At 40.2% G+C, this 17,304-nt stretch overlaps 1 protein-coding gene across 6 annotated transcripts in view; it reads right to left on the bottom strand.

The window, feature by feature from the left end:
• smap1 (small ArfGAP 1) overlaps positions 1–17,304 on the bottom strand; it is a 159,970-nt gene that overhangs the window by 127,270 nt on the left and 15,396 nt on the right. For all 6 annotated transcript variants that reach the window (XM_075474616.1, XM_075474613.1, XM_075474615.1 and 3 more), the window contains exons 2-3: positions 4,917–5,050; positions 2,940–3,025 (exon numbers count right to left, since the gene is read on the bottom strand). In XM_075474616.1, coding sequence (XP_075330731.1) covers positions 2,940–3,025; positions 4,917–5,050 — 220 coding nt within the window. The remainder of the gene's footprint in view (positions 1–2,939; positions 3,026–4,916; positions 5,051–17,304) is intronic.

Consider the following 17,304-nt stretch of genomic DNA (forward strand, 5'->3'; position numbering starts at 1 on the left):
AAAATAAGATCTTTAAGCTTTTACAAATCATAGATCCAGTTAACAGCTCCAATTAGAGAGAAACCTTTCTATCTGGAAGATCTTAACCTTGTAGCACCCACAGTTGCAGATATGCAACAAGCTTTTTATTTATTTACATTACATTATTTGATTTTTTTAAATTTACATACATTATTTACATTCATGTGTAATATTTTTTTACATTACATTTTATGTGCCGACAGTTGTCACAGCATCATTTTCTTGGCTCAGTGAATTACACTCTGCTTTGCGGTGGTCTGTTCTAGTTGGTTCTGGTCTCGTTTGGTGTGGTCTGCTTTGTCCACCTTTCACAGCGGTAATGGGAGGTCAGGTCTCCAAATTTTATTATTACAAAATTAATCAGGAAAGCCCACAGCTGCTAATATGCAACATTGCCTAAAATGATCAAAAATAGCCCAATTCCAAAAATTCCAAAAATATTGGATTATTCCCACCCAAAAAGATGCAAAAAGAGCCAAAATGATTTTTTTCAATGATTATTCATATGCTTGGGTGCTACAAGGTTAAAAACAAGAGTTTTTACGACAGCGGATGGGGATTTGTTGGGATTTTAAGTTCTGTATGAGGAGATCTGCATTAAATGATGACCAGATGGCTTTCAATTCAATTCATTCAATCAGACGAAAAAAAAAGAAAAAAAAAAAAGACTACGGTGAAACATTTTCAACCTGAAGAGAGCAGAGTCTTCCAGCGCTGACAAAGAGAAGAAAACACAAACTGTGTGGTGAAACTGGCTGACATGAGGACTACACTTAGACAGGAGGGAGAGTTTCCTCTGCTGCGGAGGATCACTTCACTAGTTACCAGCTTCAGGAATCAACGCCAGCAGCACCTCAGGTTAGAGTCTGTAGCAGTACTGCCCAGAATTCAAACAGACAACCAATCTCAACAAAAACCGCAGGAAGGAGACTGCATTTATCAGGTCTTTCCATCAGGGAGGCAGATGGGAAGGGAATCAGTGGGCAGAAAGCGCTCGCAGGATCATATGAAACTGGAGGCGTGATATGAAGAAAACATCCACTGTAGGATATTATTGTTGAATACTGCGATGGCGATATGATTTGGGATATATAAACAAACACTTGGTGCTAATAAACAGCAAAGACCTTTATTTTAGCTGATGAGGTGGGACCCATGTGTGAACAGGGCTGCAGTATCATTATGTCTAGCACCATGTTTGTAATAAAAAAATGAGCTAATCTTCTGATGTAAACGCTGCACATGAAAAGGTAGAAGTGTTTCTGTGCCTGAGCATATACTCATTTTGATTTTGTTTTCGCGGTAAACTGAAAGGGGCCGGTGGTAATCACCAGGCAACAGAGCTGATGGGGAATGTTTTCCCGCTCTCGTTGTCACCTAACAGGCTGTAAAAAAAGGAAAGAAAGACTTGCGAACGAATAGAAAATAGAAACGGAAATAAACACCTGGTAAAACTGCCCCTTGGGACTGCACGCTTCTGAAAACCAAAGTTACAAAATCCACCTTTAAAATTATGGAGCTAATACCTCAGATGAACAACAGCAGACCCATTACACCGTGTCATTACTTATTCAACAAACACTAATACAGAATGCAGAAGCAGCACCTAAGTACACCCCAACACACCGCTCCTGCGTTCGGTCTTAGTGTTCGTTAAATAAGTAATGGCACGGTGTCCTGTTCTGCTGCTCATCTCAGGTCGCATTTGCCTCATTTTGAGACCTGGTGAAGACCAGATTATCTCCATAATGCCCTCAAATGTAAAACCGGAGAATTGTACCGTAGAATACTCTCTCCTCCACATTGTGTAACCGTCATGGCAACCACGACAACATCCTGCACGACACCTCCATCAGTAGGGTTACAGCAGAAAAGCCCATTAATGTGACCATGTGTCCTGACTTGTCGCAGCTTCTTCAGTTGACACATGATACATGGCCTTTGCATATTGATGGTGACATTGAGGGTTCATATGCAAATACAAGGCAGCATATGGTGCCTTTAGGTGTGCTAGTAAATATAGACTGATATGCAAGGTGATACAGAGACTTCTAATGCAAATCTATCCAAGCATGTGGTGATGTAGAGGGTTTTAGATCAGTGAACAGCGGCAGCGGCAGTTTCTGTGCAACTGTGCAGTGACGGGAAAAGAAACAGTCCTTCACAAAAATGGGTCCGAATGAATTGACAAAGAAAGGTTTCCTCTCCCAAACAGACCAGGAGAAACTCATCCATGCATTCATCTCCAGCAGACTCCATCACTGTAATGCTCTTTTAACTGGACTTCCCAAAAAGAGCATTAAACATCTGCAGCTCATCCAGAACGCTGCTGCTGGAGTTTTAACCCGGACTAAGAGATCTGAACACATCACAGCAGCTTTAAAATCTTTACTCTGGCTTCCAGTCAGTCACAGAATAGATTTTAAAAGCCTGCTGATGGTTTACATCTGTGATCTGTTCAGAGAATATAAAGCCAGCAGAGCTCTGAGATCCAAGGACTCAGGTCAGCTGGTCCAGTCCAGAGTCCAGACTAAACATGGAGAAGCAGCATTTAGCTGTTATGCTGCAAACAAGTGGAACAAACTGCCAGTGGAGATTAAACTTTCACCAAATGGAGACATTTTTAAATGCAGGTTAAAAACATTTCTGTTCTCATGTGTCTATGCATGAAATCTGCACGCTATCTTTTAATTTATCTGGACTGTTGCTTGTTTTTAAATTCATTTAAATGATTTTATTTGTTTCTCTTTATATTCATTTATGTATTTTTAATGCTTCTTCCACTCCCTGCTGCAATGCTTTTATTTTATGTAAAGCACTTTGGATTGTTTTGTACGTGAAATGTGCTACACAAACAAATTTGATTTGATTTGATTTGATTTGAATAAACAGCGAGAGAGAAAACTGTACGAGGATACTGGTCCGTCTGTGGTCGTCTGAAGTTCTCCGGCAGGTGGGCTTCGTACAGCCCTTTAGCCCGCTTGTTGCCCATGTCCACCATACTCTGCGGGGATGGAAGCACAGGGAAAACGCATCAGCAACACAAGGAAGGCAACAGGTAAAACAGGATCTTTCATGCATCACATCTGCATTCAACTCATTAATGACCACCGACTCCTTTCTGTACACACACACACACACACACACACACACACACACACACACACACACAGGCCATAAGTGTCAAGGCTAAATTAAGAGGAGGGTGATGAATGGGTCGATCATAGCAGAAATGTAGGAGATAGACTCAGAATAATCAGCCATCCAGAATGAATTAGTCATTGAAAACAGTGATTAACATTCAGAGTGAGACCCTTTCCAGTCACACTCAGCTGATGGATCGGCACGGCCTCGTAGGAACACACCAACACACCCCTCTTCCATGCTACGCACACGTGCACCACACAGTTGGATCCATTAACAGCTGGATGATTAAACAAATCACTGGGATTCTTCTTTGTGTGATATTAAGACGCACGCCATATTTGTTTTTTTTATACACAAAGTAATTATGGCCGTGGCTCAATATTCCACAGGCGCGTTGCTCAGCGGGAATGTGCATGTCAACAATGCAAAGTGTGTGTGAAACAACACTGGAATGCATACGAAATACTTCATCTTTGGTACAGTGTGTGAGTGGGAATGGGCAGATGAAGACCCGATGGAGGACCGTGGTGAAGAATCTGTAAATGCTTTCTGTAATGTACTGATGTGTGAAATGAACTTTGACTCTGATTCCTCTCCATTGACGATAGGTACAGGCCCCGGCAAAAAGTATGGAATCACCACTCTCGGAGGGTGTTCATTCAGCCGTTTTATTGTGTTTGAGGGGACGGGGGTGCAAATATTACATTAAATTATTTCATTGTTTTTTCAAATATACATCTAAAGTAACTAAAAAAAAAAAAATTGTATTTGTTCAAATCATTGGAATCATGACCCAAATGAATACTCTGTTGAACCTCCTCTGACTTTTATGACAGCTTAATTAAATAATTTAAAGCGAGGACAAAACTAATGAGGAATAAATATTCCGCCAGACAGGAAAATTCAACAGGAAAGAGATCCAGACTGTTTGCCGGGCGTGTCACTGAGTTCATATGTCTTCCCTGAAGAAAATGCTTGTTTTTTTGCCCTGAAAAAAAAAAAAAAAAGGGCACAATGTGTCTCAGTTAAGTGCTTGTAAATTTATTCATGTGGCATCGGACTCAAACTTGACATCTGGCCCGATTTTATAAAACACAGGTAATCGCTGTATGTCGCCATTCAGTCAAGAAATACTGGGATAGGAAATTTGATCTCGCAGCCCCAATATAAATCCCAATTTCCTACAGTTCGGGCACAGATATCCTTTTGTTGGGCATTTTCTACTTTCTTCTTTGGTCTGCCCGTAGGTTTCCTTTTTACAGCCTTTCCCGTTTTGTTTGTACGAGCTCCAAATTTTAGACACAGCCGATTCCGAGCCACCAACACTTTTTTTGCGACACTCAAGAGATGAATTACCCTCTTCAATCATTGTTTTAACCGACAGCTCTCTTGTAGAGGCAATGTTTCCTTTTAATCAGCCCGGTGCAACGGCTCATTAGGATCTCCAAGCAGTCTCTTTTTAACTGGAGGCTGATTTGCATATTTAATCTTGCCCAGGTTTTAGAAAGATGATTCCAAAATGTTTTGCTCTACTTAAAGATATGTTCAACAAAGCTAAAATGGAGAAATTTCCTTCAGAAATGGAGATTCCACACTTTTAGCCAGGGGTTCTATACCTTTTTACCCTCTTTTCATGCTTTGCATGATGGAAAACTTAACAGAACGTGGATTATCATGTCTTTCTTTGAATAGTCTCATTGTGAATGTTTGTTTAAACTGTGTCTTCAGCCCTCTTTGTATGTTTATACCTGGATCTGCTCCGGTGTCCACTGGTCCAGATTGACAGATTTGACTCTGGAGATGTGGACGCCCAGATTGCGGTGGATGCCCGCGCAGCGGATACACATGAACACCCCGAGGTTCCATGATGCCCACCGAGGACCTTAAACGGGAACGAAAGGAAACAGGACGAGAGAGAAAAATGTTTTCACTTTAAAAGCTACAACAGTTTAGAATTTCAATGGAAGACCCCTGCTGTGTCATTTATCTGAGTGGTACTGCTCCCCTCAAAAGTATTCAAGCCTGGTCATTTGACACAGTTTAGAGTGAGTCTTTGAATTTCTTTGCAAAATAAAATGGAAGATGTGTCAGAACAGCAGGGTGTCATAAATGAATAAAACGCAGCCGTGAAATGAAAAAGCAAGCGACCCGCCATCACTCTCTTTGAACCTCTGCACTCCAACGCTGTCCTTTCAAAGGAGTGCTTCAAAAGTGGAACTCTTGCTGCCACTTCTGACGCTTTTCAATTAACTACAAACTCGATCTCCGAAGGTTCTGGTGGAGGCTCCGGCATGTGCGGCTCAGCAGGACTCTCTGAAAGCAGCCACGACGGGAGCTTTCGCACGCTGCAGTGTCTGCGCTGATCTGGGATTTCATGTACAACAGTCCAGGAGTTTCTAATATTTCACCTCCTTCAAAAGATGCACGGAGAGAGAGCGAGAGAAAAGTCTAAAGAAGTCAGAACTCCAGCTATACTTGTAGTGTATGTCGAACAACTTTATTGTTTGACCAATGGATTTAACCTTGTGGTCTACATCAGAGTCACAAAACATCTAACAACCAGCATTTAAATAGGACGAGTATGAACCTGAAAAAATACAAAGCAATCAATCAACTACACCCACACAGGTAAATCAACCAATGGGCACTTAAATGGGTCAGCTGGGTTGGATGGTTTCGAATCAATCAATCTCTGGGTTAATGTGCAAAAAATTAGGGCAGGGCAACGATTAAAATGTTTAATCTAATTAATCACATGATTTCCCTGATTAATCACGATTAATCGCATTTGTACGCAAAATTTATTCAAAAATAGTGTATAGCTTTTAGCATTTAGCTTTATTTTAAATGTGCTGCCATATGAATGAAAGTGCCATAACATTTGTTGTGCAAACACACTTTTAACATCAGCATCTTTCTGTAGTTTTTATGTAGAAGCCTCGCTCCACTGTCTGTTTCCTTGAATGACTTGCTGCTATCAGTTGTGTGTTTTGCCTTTAAGTGATATTTTAGACTGGAACTACTACGCTGAGAAGACAATTCAACTTGGCTGTAAATGCAGGAGGTTTTTTATTTATCTTGAAATACGTGCTTTTATTTTGAAACAAGTAAAACAGGAAGTAGCGCCGGTTAGCTCCGTGAGCACCTGTAACCATAGACATAATATACGTATATATTATACGTATATTATGTCTATGCCTGTAACGGTCTTTCTTTTCTGGTTCCGCCGCAGACAGCAACAGACTTTTACAATATTAAATCCTGTGTTAATGTGCGATAAAATATTTATCGGCGTTAAATAATTAACAAGTTAACGCGATAATAACGAGTTAACTCACCCAGCCCTACTAAAAACCCAACCAACTCATTTCATGCACGGCAGCCTGCGATTGGTCAGATAATCGCTCTTTGGCCTGTCAGCCGAGAACCGAAGGCTTTCGGTCACCACAAGCTCGCTGTAATTGGACAGTTTGGAACTGAAAAAGAAAAAAAAACATAAAATAATCCGACGGCTCTAAATTTCTGCCGTTACTGCAAATAGTTGAGCGAGAATACTACGTAAACAGCATGAATTCACGAAGAGAACCCGTCTTGGTTCTACAATCCGAGCTGTTCTTGTTTAGCCTGACTACGTCATACTCACGATTCTAGTCAGAATGTGAGTCTGATACCGCTCGATAGAGTTTTGGGTATGGGGCGTGTTTCAACCGAACCAGGAGAAAAAATGCCTCTTCGCTCAATTGGATAGACCTACAACCAATCAGAGCAACGTAGTATGTGACGTAGATTAAGTGACACACACTTGTTGTAGGAAGGACGGCAAAAACATAAAAAACGAATGCAATGTGGAGATCCTGTAGAACAGACTCGATGGCAGAATCTACACACCCTAGCTCTCCAGCGGCAGCCATGTTTGTTTCAAACGAAGTCAAACCAAGCGCTCTTTAGTGACGTAGTCGATAATGTCCCTGTTGATCATCTGTTCATCGTCGTATAAAGCCCGCCCTGGCAATCTGATTGGGTCGACCCATTCTTGGTCGGGCATAATGATTTCCCAACTGAGCAGAGCCAGACCGAACTTCCCGACCAAATCTTTTATGGGCGGGGCTAAGTTCGGCTGGCACCCAGGCTAGTTCTTGTTGGTAAAAGTGCCAATCTATGAACGTTTGATTGTCAAAGCCTTAGTATTTATATTGACCATGTCCACCCCTTTATGGCAACGCTTCTCCATCTTCTGAGGGCCGATTCCAGCAGGATAAGGCAATTATGTCCTATGTTTCGTGACTGAAAACTTAACTGGTTCCATTAGCTTAAAAATGATTTGATCATCTTTCCCAGTCACCAGATTTGAATCCCATAAAAACGCTACTGAGATCCATCCAAATGGGACACCTAGAACAAAACTGCTCAACAATCCATGCCTAAAGCTGCTGCCCCATGCAGGAACAGTACACAGAGATTCAAGGAAAACATATCAGAAGTCAAAATTTAAAAAGCACAAATATTCAGAGCTCCTACTTTGACATCTTTTCCCTTTAAAAAAAAACCTGTTTAGTTTGTATTTTGCAGTCCATTCACCGCCACATGAGGTAATCCTGAGACTATTTGAAAACACTTAACTCTGCTCAGGAAGCAGCCCTTCAACCGATCTGAAAGGGAATTTACAAAAAAAAAAAAAAAAGAGCCTGGAGTGGTTTTTACCGTTTATTGATAGAACTTCATTACAGTTCACACAAGCAGAAAGAAAAGGCACGGCCCCTCGTTTCAAACTTTAAATGTACAAGTTGTTAACGGAAAGGTTGCATTTAGTCTACGTCTTGAGAAGCTGCCACTGGTCATAAAAACCAACCAGACCTAAAACTAAACAAAATTAAAATGCTGGTCTAAAGTTGGGGGCTGCAGCTATCGAATATTTTGGTTATCGAGTATTCTATCGAATATTCCATCGATTAATCGTATAAAACATTATTTTGATTAATTAAAGCCCCATTATAAATATACAATAGAAAACAAGACAGATCACTTAATAATAACAACCAATTTGTTTCCTTATTAACAAAAACTGACATTTATTTATCATACATATGATGCAAAGTAGTAAACCGTTTCAGTCAAAATGTTCAATAAAAATGTCCAATTTCTTCATCTCCTCTTTGATGTCGTCATACTTTCTGTGCAACAGGTTTTGTGAAGAAGGCTCTTGATGGAAGTTCATAATTGGGATGGAAAGTGGAAATCATCGCCTTAAAGCCGCCATCCTCCACCATGCTCAGCGGACACGTTTATATGTATATAAAAAGAGGTGAAAATAATAATTACTTAATAGATATTTTAAAGGCTAATAGTCTTAATCCTACAATAAGCCTTACGGACCTAATACAGTATACTAAAATTAATAGACATGTGGTAAGGTTAATCTGTTAATAGCAGATTTACACTTTCATATTGTGAAATGTGAGCTTGTAGATTTTGTAGCTAAATCAGTCTCAATTTTCACAAATGCACAAATCGTGTCCTGTGCATTTGTGAAAATTGAGACAGATTTAGCTCCACAGTAGATCGGCTATTTTCAAATAGCTGAAGTATATATAGTGCTGAGGTGGTTACTGAATGTTTTGTAATAATAATATAAATCTACAAACTAACTTACTAAGTACACTTAAGTACAATTCTAGGTATGTTTACTTCACCCGAGTATTTCCAATTTTGAACTATTTCCAATTTTAAACTACAAACTAACTTTGTAGTTAGCAAACATACCTAGAATTGTACTTAAGTGTACTTAGTTACTTTCCACCCTGCTTAATGCTAGTCATAATTAATAACAACAGTGTTCCTTGGACTAATGCGACATTAGGAACATTAAGGTTTATCACATCATGGATTTTATGTTGTTTAGGTTGTTTGGTGTTTTCTTTTGAGGTGCTGCAGCATTGAAGTCGTGCTGTGATGGAACGCCAGCTCCATCTTGCAATGTACCCACACCACGATGTTATCCTCAATATTTTTTATTTAAAATGATCCCACACCTTCGGCATCTTCTGTCTCTTCCTCTCATTACTTTCGCTTTGCTGCGTTTGCACATTTTCGCTGTTTTCGGCGGAGGAAATTCCTCGACCATGTTTTATAATCCAGTTACTCGAGGAATCGTCGCAGCCCTGGTCTAATGTGCCAGTATTTTGTATCATTGCCTACCAGACACAGACTACTGAGAAATTAATGAACACAAGGTCACATAAAGCACCGACAGAGTGGGAGGAAGAAAATCCTGAGCGTGCAGCCCAGACTTAAGGCCCATTTATGCCCTACGTTAACTACGGAAACGGACGCTTTCACCCGGTTCCGGGGGCCGTTTCATTCGTCAGTTTGTCCGTAGGTCAAGAGCTTAGCAATCCGGTGAGCTCCGGGCGAAACGGAGCAATACCAGAGGAATTCGTGGGGGCAGTAGAGAGTCAGGAGCGTGTTGGCTCCGGAAGTTATGGAGGAAGAAGAAGAACGAAGAGTAGGAGATTAAAACATTTTAAGATTTAAAAATGCCAGGTAATGGAGGAGAGGATTTGTGAGATGGTCAGGGGGTATATACATTTGTATGACTGCAACTTCCTCAATTGACGCCATGTTTTTCAAACCCGCGGCCGACAATGACTCAATATATAATACCGCCCTCTAGAGGATTTCTTAGAGACGTGCGCAATACGGACGGAGGCATAAACAGAAGCTCCGGGAGCAACGTATGGACCGGACAGACGAATTTCGTCCGGTTCCGTAGGGCATAAATCGGGCTTTAAACGAAATGAAACCTCGGGGCAGACAAAGAGAAGACTTTGATTCTTGCTGACGTGTAATCGTGCAAAGTGTGTTAAAAGGGTGAGATGGAACTTTTGGATGATGCACTGCTCAACAACTACCAAAACAACCACAAACAACTGCTCCATATGGGTCAGCTTGAACCAAAATCCCAATAATTTGCCCCGGAGAAAACATGTTGGTCTCATCAAATACTCTCAAAGAACTCGAATATTCTCGAACTCGGAGATCAATCCAAGAACCGACTGTTCTCTAAATCCCCAGAAGGCCGCGTGTTTTATCACTTTGAGTCTAGAATTAACTTGTTTTGCCATTGAAAAGGCAGCGATCTTTGTACCGGTCCCCTGCTGCATATGTATTTATGGGAGTTTCCTGTTCAGTGAACAAAATTCAGATTAAACAGCAAAGAAAAAAAATGAATAAATACAATTAAGTACCGATATGTGTACAGTAAGTTAAGCAGCTAATTTACGTTAGGGCACAATTGTGTCTGTAATGATTCTAAAGAAGAGAGATGAGGGAGGGAAGAAGTGCCTCACTTTCACACCTCTGCAAACAAAAGTGTGCATGTTATTCAGATTTCCTCCCTTTGAAAGCTGCAAAAAAATTGCCAAGTGCCGTTCCAGCCGTTCCATAAATAAAAAGTAGGCTCAGAAGCTGTTAAGAAGTCCCTCAAGGGCTTTGTCTGAAGCATAAAAAAGGACATTATTCATCCATAAACCCTGAATATTAACACATATTTGTGGAATCTCTTTAAAATACCCTTCAGGGGTGAACTCAGTTCAACAGCTTCCCGTTGAATTCTGTCATGCCATCACGTAGTCAAAAAGTAGAACAAAATAACCTGCGCTCAACCAAATCTCTGTGGAGACGAAGAAGAGTTGGCACAGAAATTTTAATGGGGTAGTGGCTACACTCCCACCACATCAGCGTATCCAGCCTCCATCCCCATCCAGAACACGAAGCTTACTATCTGTCAATTGGAGGGCTGAAAGTGACTTTGAACACACAGAGTACAAAAGGCTCAACTTTTATGGATCCAGGCTACATAATGATGGCGCAGCAGTGCCGATTGGATGGAAGAGGGAACGCACGCAGTCTAGTGGGTTTGCTGGTCTCGGATAAGAGCATCAGCGTGTTAATGCAGTGGCACTAATGCGCTAGATGGCCTAAAGGGGCATTAAGGCAGCTGAATGAGAGTTAAGCCTATATTCAAGCAGCTCAGCCATTGTAAGCTGGACTCTATCTGCTGTATATATCTATCAGCATCTCCTGGACTTTACTTTGGCCTGTTCTCAGATAACCTCTTTTTAAAAAAAAAAAAAAAAAGATAGCCAAAAGCTAAATCTATGCGTCAGTTCAGTTCATCAAATGCATATCTGGGTCAATGACGCCACGCTTTCTGAATCTGAAAATAAACGGATAACACGCGTTCGTGAAGTCTTTCGTAACGAAATTATGGGATCGATCAACTTTCAAAGGACATTTGCAGGAGCTGTGGCAAAAATGTTAAATGGATAAAACATTAAAGGGATACAAGGTAGTTTAGCAGCAGTATAGCGATCTCTATTGGTCAAACTGAAATTCTACACTGTCGTAAAAATGCCCACCTGTACACATCCACTACCTAAACATCGTGGCGAATGCTGCCGTTGTGTTATTTAGTCAGTGCAGATAGGTCATCTGATTCACAAGTGTAGACTGCCCACGTAAGATACTATAATCAGAGATTTTCTGTAGAGAGAACTCAAGATAATATGCTATAATCCTGTTGCTGGAGGAAGTGGCCGGGGACAGCTCGTCTGGGTTTCTCTGCTCAGGCTGCTGCCCCCGCGACCCGATCCCCGGACAAGCGGCACATAATGGATGTATGGATGGACTGTTGCTGATCTTGAATGGGATTCTTCCCTCATCATGGTGTATTCGTGGAGTGATTCCTTTGTATTAGCAGACACTTACAAAAGTTACATCTGAGACAGATGCGCGCAAGCACTACCAACATACACGCCGCAATAAACGCAGACTAGCTCTACACTATTCCGAATACAATCACAAATTAATCAATTTTCATTTGTAGATAACAATTCTTGTTCGGATCAAAACACTATTCTTATTCTAATCAGGTCAGTCCGTGTATTTCTGAAGCTAGGCTACGTCTCGAACTCAGGAGGACTTAGAGCACCGTCATCACCTGTCTCTTTGCGATCTAAAACGCAGATCACTATGGTAGATGAACAAGATCACGCTTGGAGAAATTTCACAAAGATGGGAAGTGCCAACATCGAACGTTTCATATTCAGTCTGTGAAAGGCAGAATATGAAACGCTTGGTGTTGGCTCTTCAACGCAAGCGAACACATAGCTACAACTACAGCTAGCATACAGTACCTAGCTAAGTGCCGTAAACACAAAAGACTCTTCTCACGCATCACGACACTTCAGAAGCGGGTCGCTCCTGCCGAAGTTACATTTGGGATTTTCAGCATACAGACCCCTGTTGGGAGCGAGACAGGCTTCATTCGCTTACCATTGACTTGTTTAACCTTTGTTAAACTCCTGAAGGCTATAATTTTAGGTGAAAATGCTACCTAGTGCCCCTTTAAAAGCAGAGACAAAAAAAAACAACCCATCAACAAATCTACCAGAACTAAACATTACAACGAGCTATTCCACAATATGCCAGTGCGTTCACGGTGATCATTTTAACGGCACCTTTCTCACTGCTACTTTTCCAGTTCTTAATCTAATACTTATCATTATTATCGTTATTTTTCCTCAATAGTACATAGTGCACTGATGTGATTTTCTTTCAGGGGTTAATCGAGTCTCATTGAGTTAGCAAATTAAAACAATGGGGCACCGGTGAACACCTTTAGAACATCATTAAGTGTCGAAGTGGGGTCACCTACGCAGGACTGAAACTGCCATAATCTGAAATAAACAAAAAGTTAAATAATAATGTACCAATGAGTGTTTCCAAAATAAAACAAAAATATTCCTCTTAAACTAAATGAGATTTCAGCTTCAATATTCCAACTATTTGTTTCATTTCCCGCCAAAAGCCCACTTATTATTTGCAATTTGATTTTTCTGCTTTATTTACTTATTTATCAACATTTTATTTATTTGTTTATTGTCTTATTGTTGCATTGGTTTTCTCTCTAATTCCCTGAACAATCGTGTAGTTTGTCGTCATTTTGCGATGCGTAAAAAAAAAACTAAATAACTGTACATTTTCTCCATCAATAGGAAGTGTTATGTCACTACTATTTCGCCTTTGATAATGCTTCTTAATGTCATCCTTTAACCCTCACTGAAACACAACACAGTTGCTCATTTATAATGGCACATACAGACATTATTAAACATAGCCTTGCATCGGTGTTTCTCTTATTTCTCAAACTTCCCTGCACCTTCTCCGTCTGTCCACTAGGATCTGAATGGCGCTCATTTCCGCCGTGGCTTATGTGTTGTGTGGCGACTTTTGCATTCGTGTTGCGGATTGTTTTGACGTTCTGTCGTGACTGAAAAAAAGTCTCCAATTAGAACATTAAAGGCGGGGTAGGGGATCTTTTTCTGGAACATTCTTTTACATATTTCTTGAAATACTCTTCACACCCCCATTGCAACCAATTAATTAAAAGTTTTGACACAAATATGAAAAGTTTTAGTGGCCTCTAGAACGTACAATCTAGGAAAAAACAGTATCCAATCATACTGAACGCATCGTTAACGATGATTGGATTCTGATGCCGTCTATCAAACTGTAATCTGCTCCTCCCTCCCCCTCCTTCCCCCTGTGCGCGTACCCTGCTCCGTGAACGAATTACGCATCCAGAAGCTTGGCAGGAAGCTAAACTAGAGCCAGCTTGGCTAGCACCTAGCATTATTAAACCTATAGTTATCATATACTAAATACTAAATACGGCAACGATCGATGCTTGCTGTCAGAACAGCGCTCGTGCACCTTCGTGCTCGTGCTCGTTCATGTACTCTAGAGGCGTGGCTTCGGGGGGAAAGTGAAGAAAAGGGTTGGGACTTTTTACCTGTGTATTTTCAAAATGCAGCTTCGCTGGACTCAAAATCCAGGATCTCCTACCCTACCTTTAAGCTAGCTGTTGCAACTGACTGATCAACAGGAAACATGCCGAGAGGTTGCTGGAACTTTTATTTTTTTTTCTTTCCCTGAATAAAAGCAAAATTCCGCCACCATTGATGGTATGGAGATGATGCCAGGTGCGGACCAGGGGTGATGGCAGTAATTACCTCTCCAGTAAATACAGAGGATGCTTTTTCTCAGTTCAGATGATAACGCATCCTGCCGCAGAGGAAAAGGGGTGTTCAAACTTTCCCTCTGGAAAACACAGGTCGACTCAATGTCATGGCCGGCAAACCGACCAGCTCTCAACCTGATTGAAAATTTATGGCGGAAATTGAAATGGAAACTGGACCGTGACAACGCTCTATTCTACAAAGCTCATCTGTCAAGGGAATGTTGGAACCCAACTGATGAAGAATAATGTTTTTTCATTAGCAAAGTCCGTGCCTCAAAGAATTCAAGCTGTCAGAAAAAGCCATAGGATATGAAAAAAAAAAGAACCAACTTAGATTCTCTCTTTTTTTTTTTAAATAAATCATTCCACATTTTTTTTTTTCATCACAATCGAGTAATTCCAAAAATAAAATTCTACTACTTTATCTGAAAAGAAAAAAAATCCCAAAACATTCAGCTATTCTCTGCATTTCATTTATTTCTTTTTACCAAATAAAAAAGCTGAACGAATGTCCTCAAAGTGTAGCAATGCCATCTCTTCTGTCAGGGGTTGTTGAAGCCTAAGGTCGCCATTTGTGTTTTAAGATAGAAAAAGCTTTGAAGATTAGTCTTTCAGTGAAAGAGTGTGTGTGTGTGTGTGTGTGTGTGTGTGTGTGTGTGTGTGCGTGCACCCGCTCAGCCACTGCAGGGGGCTATGGAGGCTGACATTGCCAAAAGTGGTTCATGATGATGAATCTGAATTGCATGTGGGTCAGAAATGGATGTCCAATCCAATTCAGCATTAGTGTTGCTCTGCATTTGTTCAGTGTGTGCTGTACATGGTTAGCTATGAAGCTAGCTTCAAAAGCTAAGCCTCTTCCTCTGACTACAAACGGTTGAGAACATCAGTAAGTGCAGGTTTAATAGTCAAAAGGGAAAAGAATCATCTCATCTCAACGCTTCTACGCTTAAAAAGAAACCTGACATTCCTACCAATTTATACACTTTGGTGTAATGTTGAGCTTTTGTGGCAGGTGTAATTTACCAGCCACTATTCAAAAGCTTTTTCTGTGCTGGGCCACTTTGAATTACAGGACGGACCTACTACACGGGTCTGTATCCATTAACCTGCTGACTGCTGCGTGGCCTCCCTGGGAGGTTTCCCCTCATCCTTCTCTTAATTTGTTCTCTTCGTTTAGGCAACCGATGATCACGAACCGAACAGAACGCGGATAAGCAGCGGTGCCGTCTCAGAAACACGAGCCTCTGCTCATCTGTGCTTCGGGTGGACATTTAAATTCAGTGTCGGTTTTATTTCAACATTCAGTTTTAGATTTACCCTCCACTGAAAGCTGAATAAAATTCTCTCTGTAGACATGAATCCTCCTCCCACTCCACTGCTAATTTGTAGACTTCTGACCTGATTAAACTCAAAATGAGTTTCCATGTCACACACACACACACACACACACATACTTTCAAGCACTTTAATGCAGGTAATTTCAAGCACATCCTTTGGTGTTTCATGGAGGAGGCCCATGCATGAGCGTCCACACAGTCATGAGCATAGCATCGGAGGCACACACCAACACAGCCTAAACATGATTAATTTTAATCTAATTAATCTCATGATTTTTTTATATTATTATTATTTAAATATGCACAATGATAAAACAATAAAATACATTTATTAATACAAAGGCCAAAAGAATGTGCAGGAGAGGAAAGAAAGCCCAAGGGCTTATATAACCCACCCCCCCCCCCCAAAAAAATACAAAACACTAAATTAAATCAACCAAGAAAAGAAAAGAAAAGAAAAGGCAGAAAAAATGAGGAGGAAAAATACAGAGAGAGAACAAAATCACAATTTCATTTCAATTGAAATTTTGGCTGGACAGAAGATACCTCACCAAACTAGACTTAAACATTTTGTAGGAGGATAAAAGCTTGAGACTTCTGTCTGGGGAGTTCCAGAGCTGGGGGGCCATGGAATATGATAAAACATTTATGTCTGGAAGTTCTACAAAGAGGTAAAAGAAAGTTTTTCTGACCTCTTACTGAATATGAGTGAATATCTGATGATAACAAAAAGAACGTATGAAAAGTGTCTTGTTTACAATGAATGAAATTAAACATAAACAGAGATGTTTGAAGCATATTAATAGAAAAAATTGACAAGAGTCTGAATTTACTGAATAAAGGTGCAGATGGTGCCTGATTTGTAGAGTTTGAAATCATTCTTAAGAATCTTTTCTGAATTAGGAGTATCTGGTTAAGGTAAGAAGAATATGAGGCACCCCAAGCAATATTACAATATGTTAAATATGGATAAATTAAACTGTAATATAATGTCATGAGACAAGATTGATTAACTAAGGGAGCGACTCTTCTGATAATACCATAAGACTTCATAATTTTTTTGCATACATACTCAATATGGTTTCTCCAGGACAATCTTTCATCGACTAATATCCCAAGAAATTTCATACATGAGACTTGTTTAATTTCCATGTTATTAATTTGCAGCTTTAAGTCCTGCTTAGGAAAAGTTTTATTTTTGTTTCTGAAAAGTATATAATTGGATTTGTTCACATTCAAAGAAAGCTTGTTCATCTGAAACCATTCTGAGGCGTATTCCAGTGTGGTATTAGCATTTCTGATTAGACATCCAAAGTCAGAGTGAGATATGACAATGTTGGTATCATCCGCAAATAAAATGGACAAAGAAGAGTCAGACATTACAGCAAAATCATTAATGAAAATTAAAAACAAACACAACACAATTGTGTTGTTTTCCCTGATTAATTAGATTAATCGCATTTGTACGCAGAATCAAAAAATGAATTCAAAAGTAGTGTATAGCTTTTAGCATTTAGCTTTATTTTAAATGTGCTGCCATATGAATGAAAGTGCCATAACATTTGTTGTGCAAACACACTTTTAACATCAGCATCTTTCTGTAGTTTTTATGTAGAAGCCTCGCTCCACTGTCTGTTTCCTTGAATGACTTGCTGCTATCAGTTGTGTGTTTTGCCTTTAAGTGATATTTTAGACTGGAACTACTACGCTGAGAAGACA

The sequence above is a fragment of the Odontesthes bonariensis genome, chromosome 2, assembly GCF_027942865.1.
Source record: "Odontesthes bonariensis isolate fOdoBon6 chromosome 2, fOdoBon6.hap1, whole genome shotgun sequence".
NCBI classification, from domain to species: Eukaryota; Metazoa; Chordata; class Actinopteri; order Atheriniformes; family Atherinopsidae; genus Odontesthes; species Odontesthes bonariensis.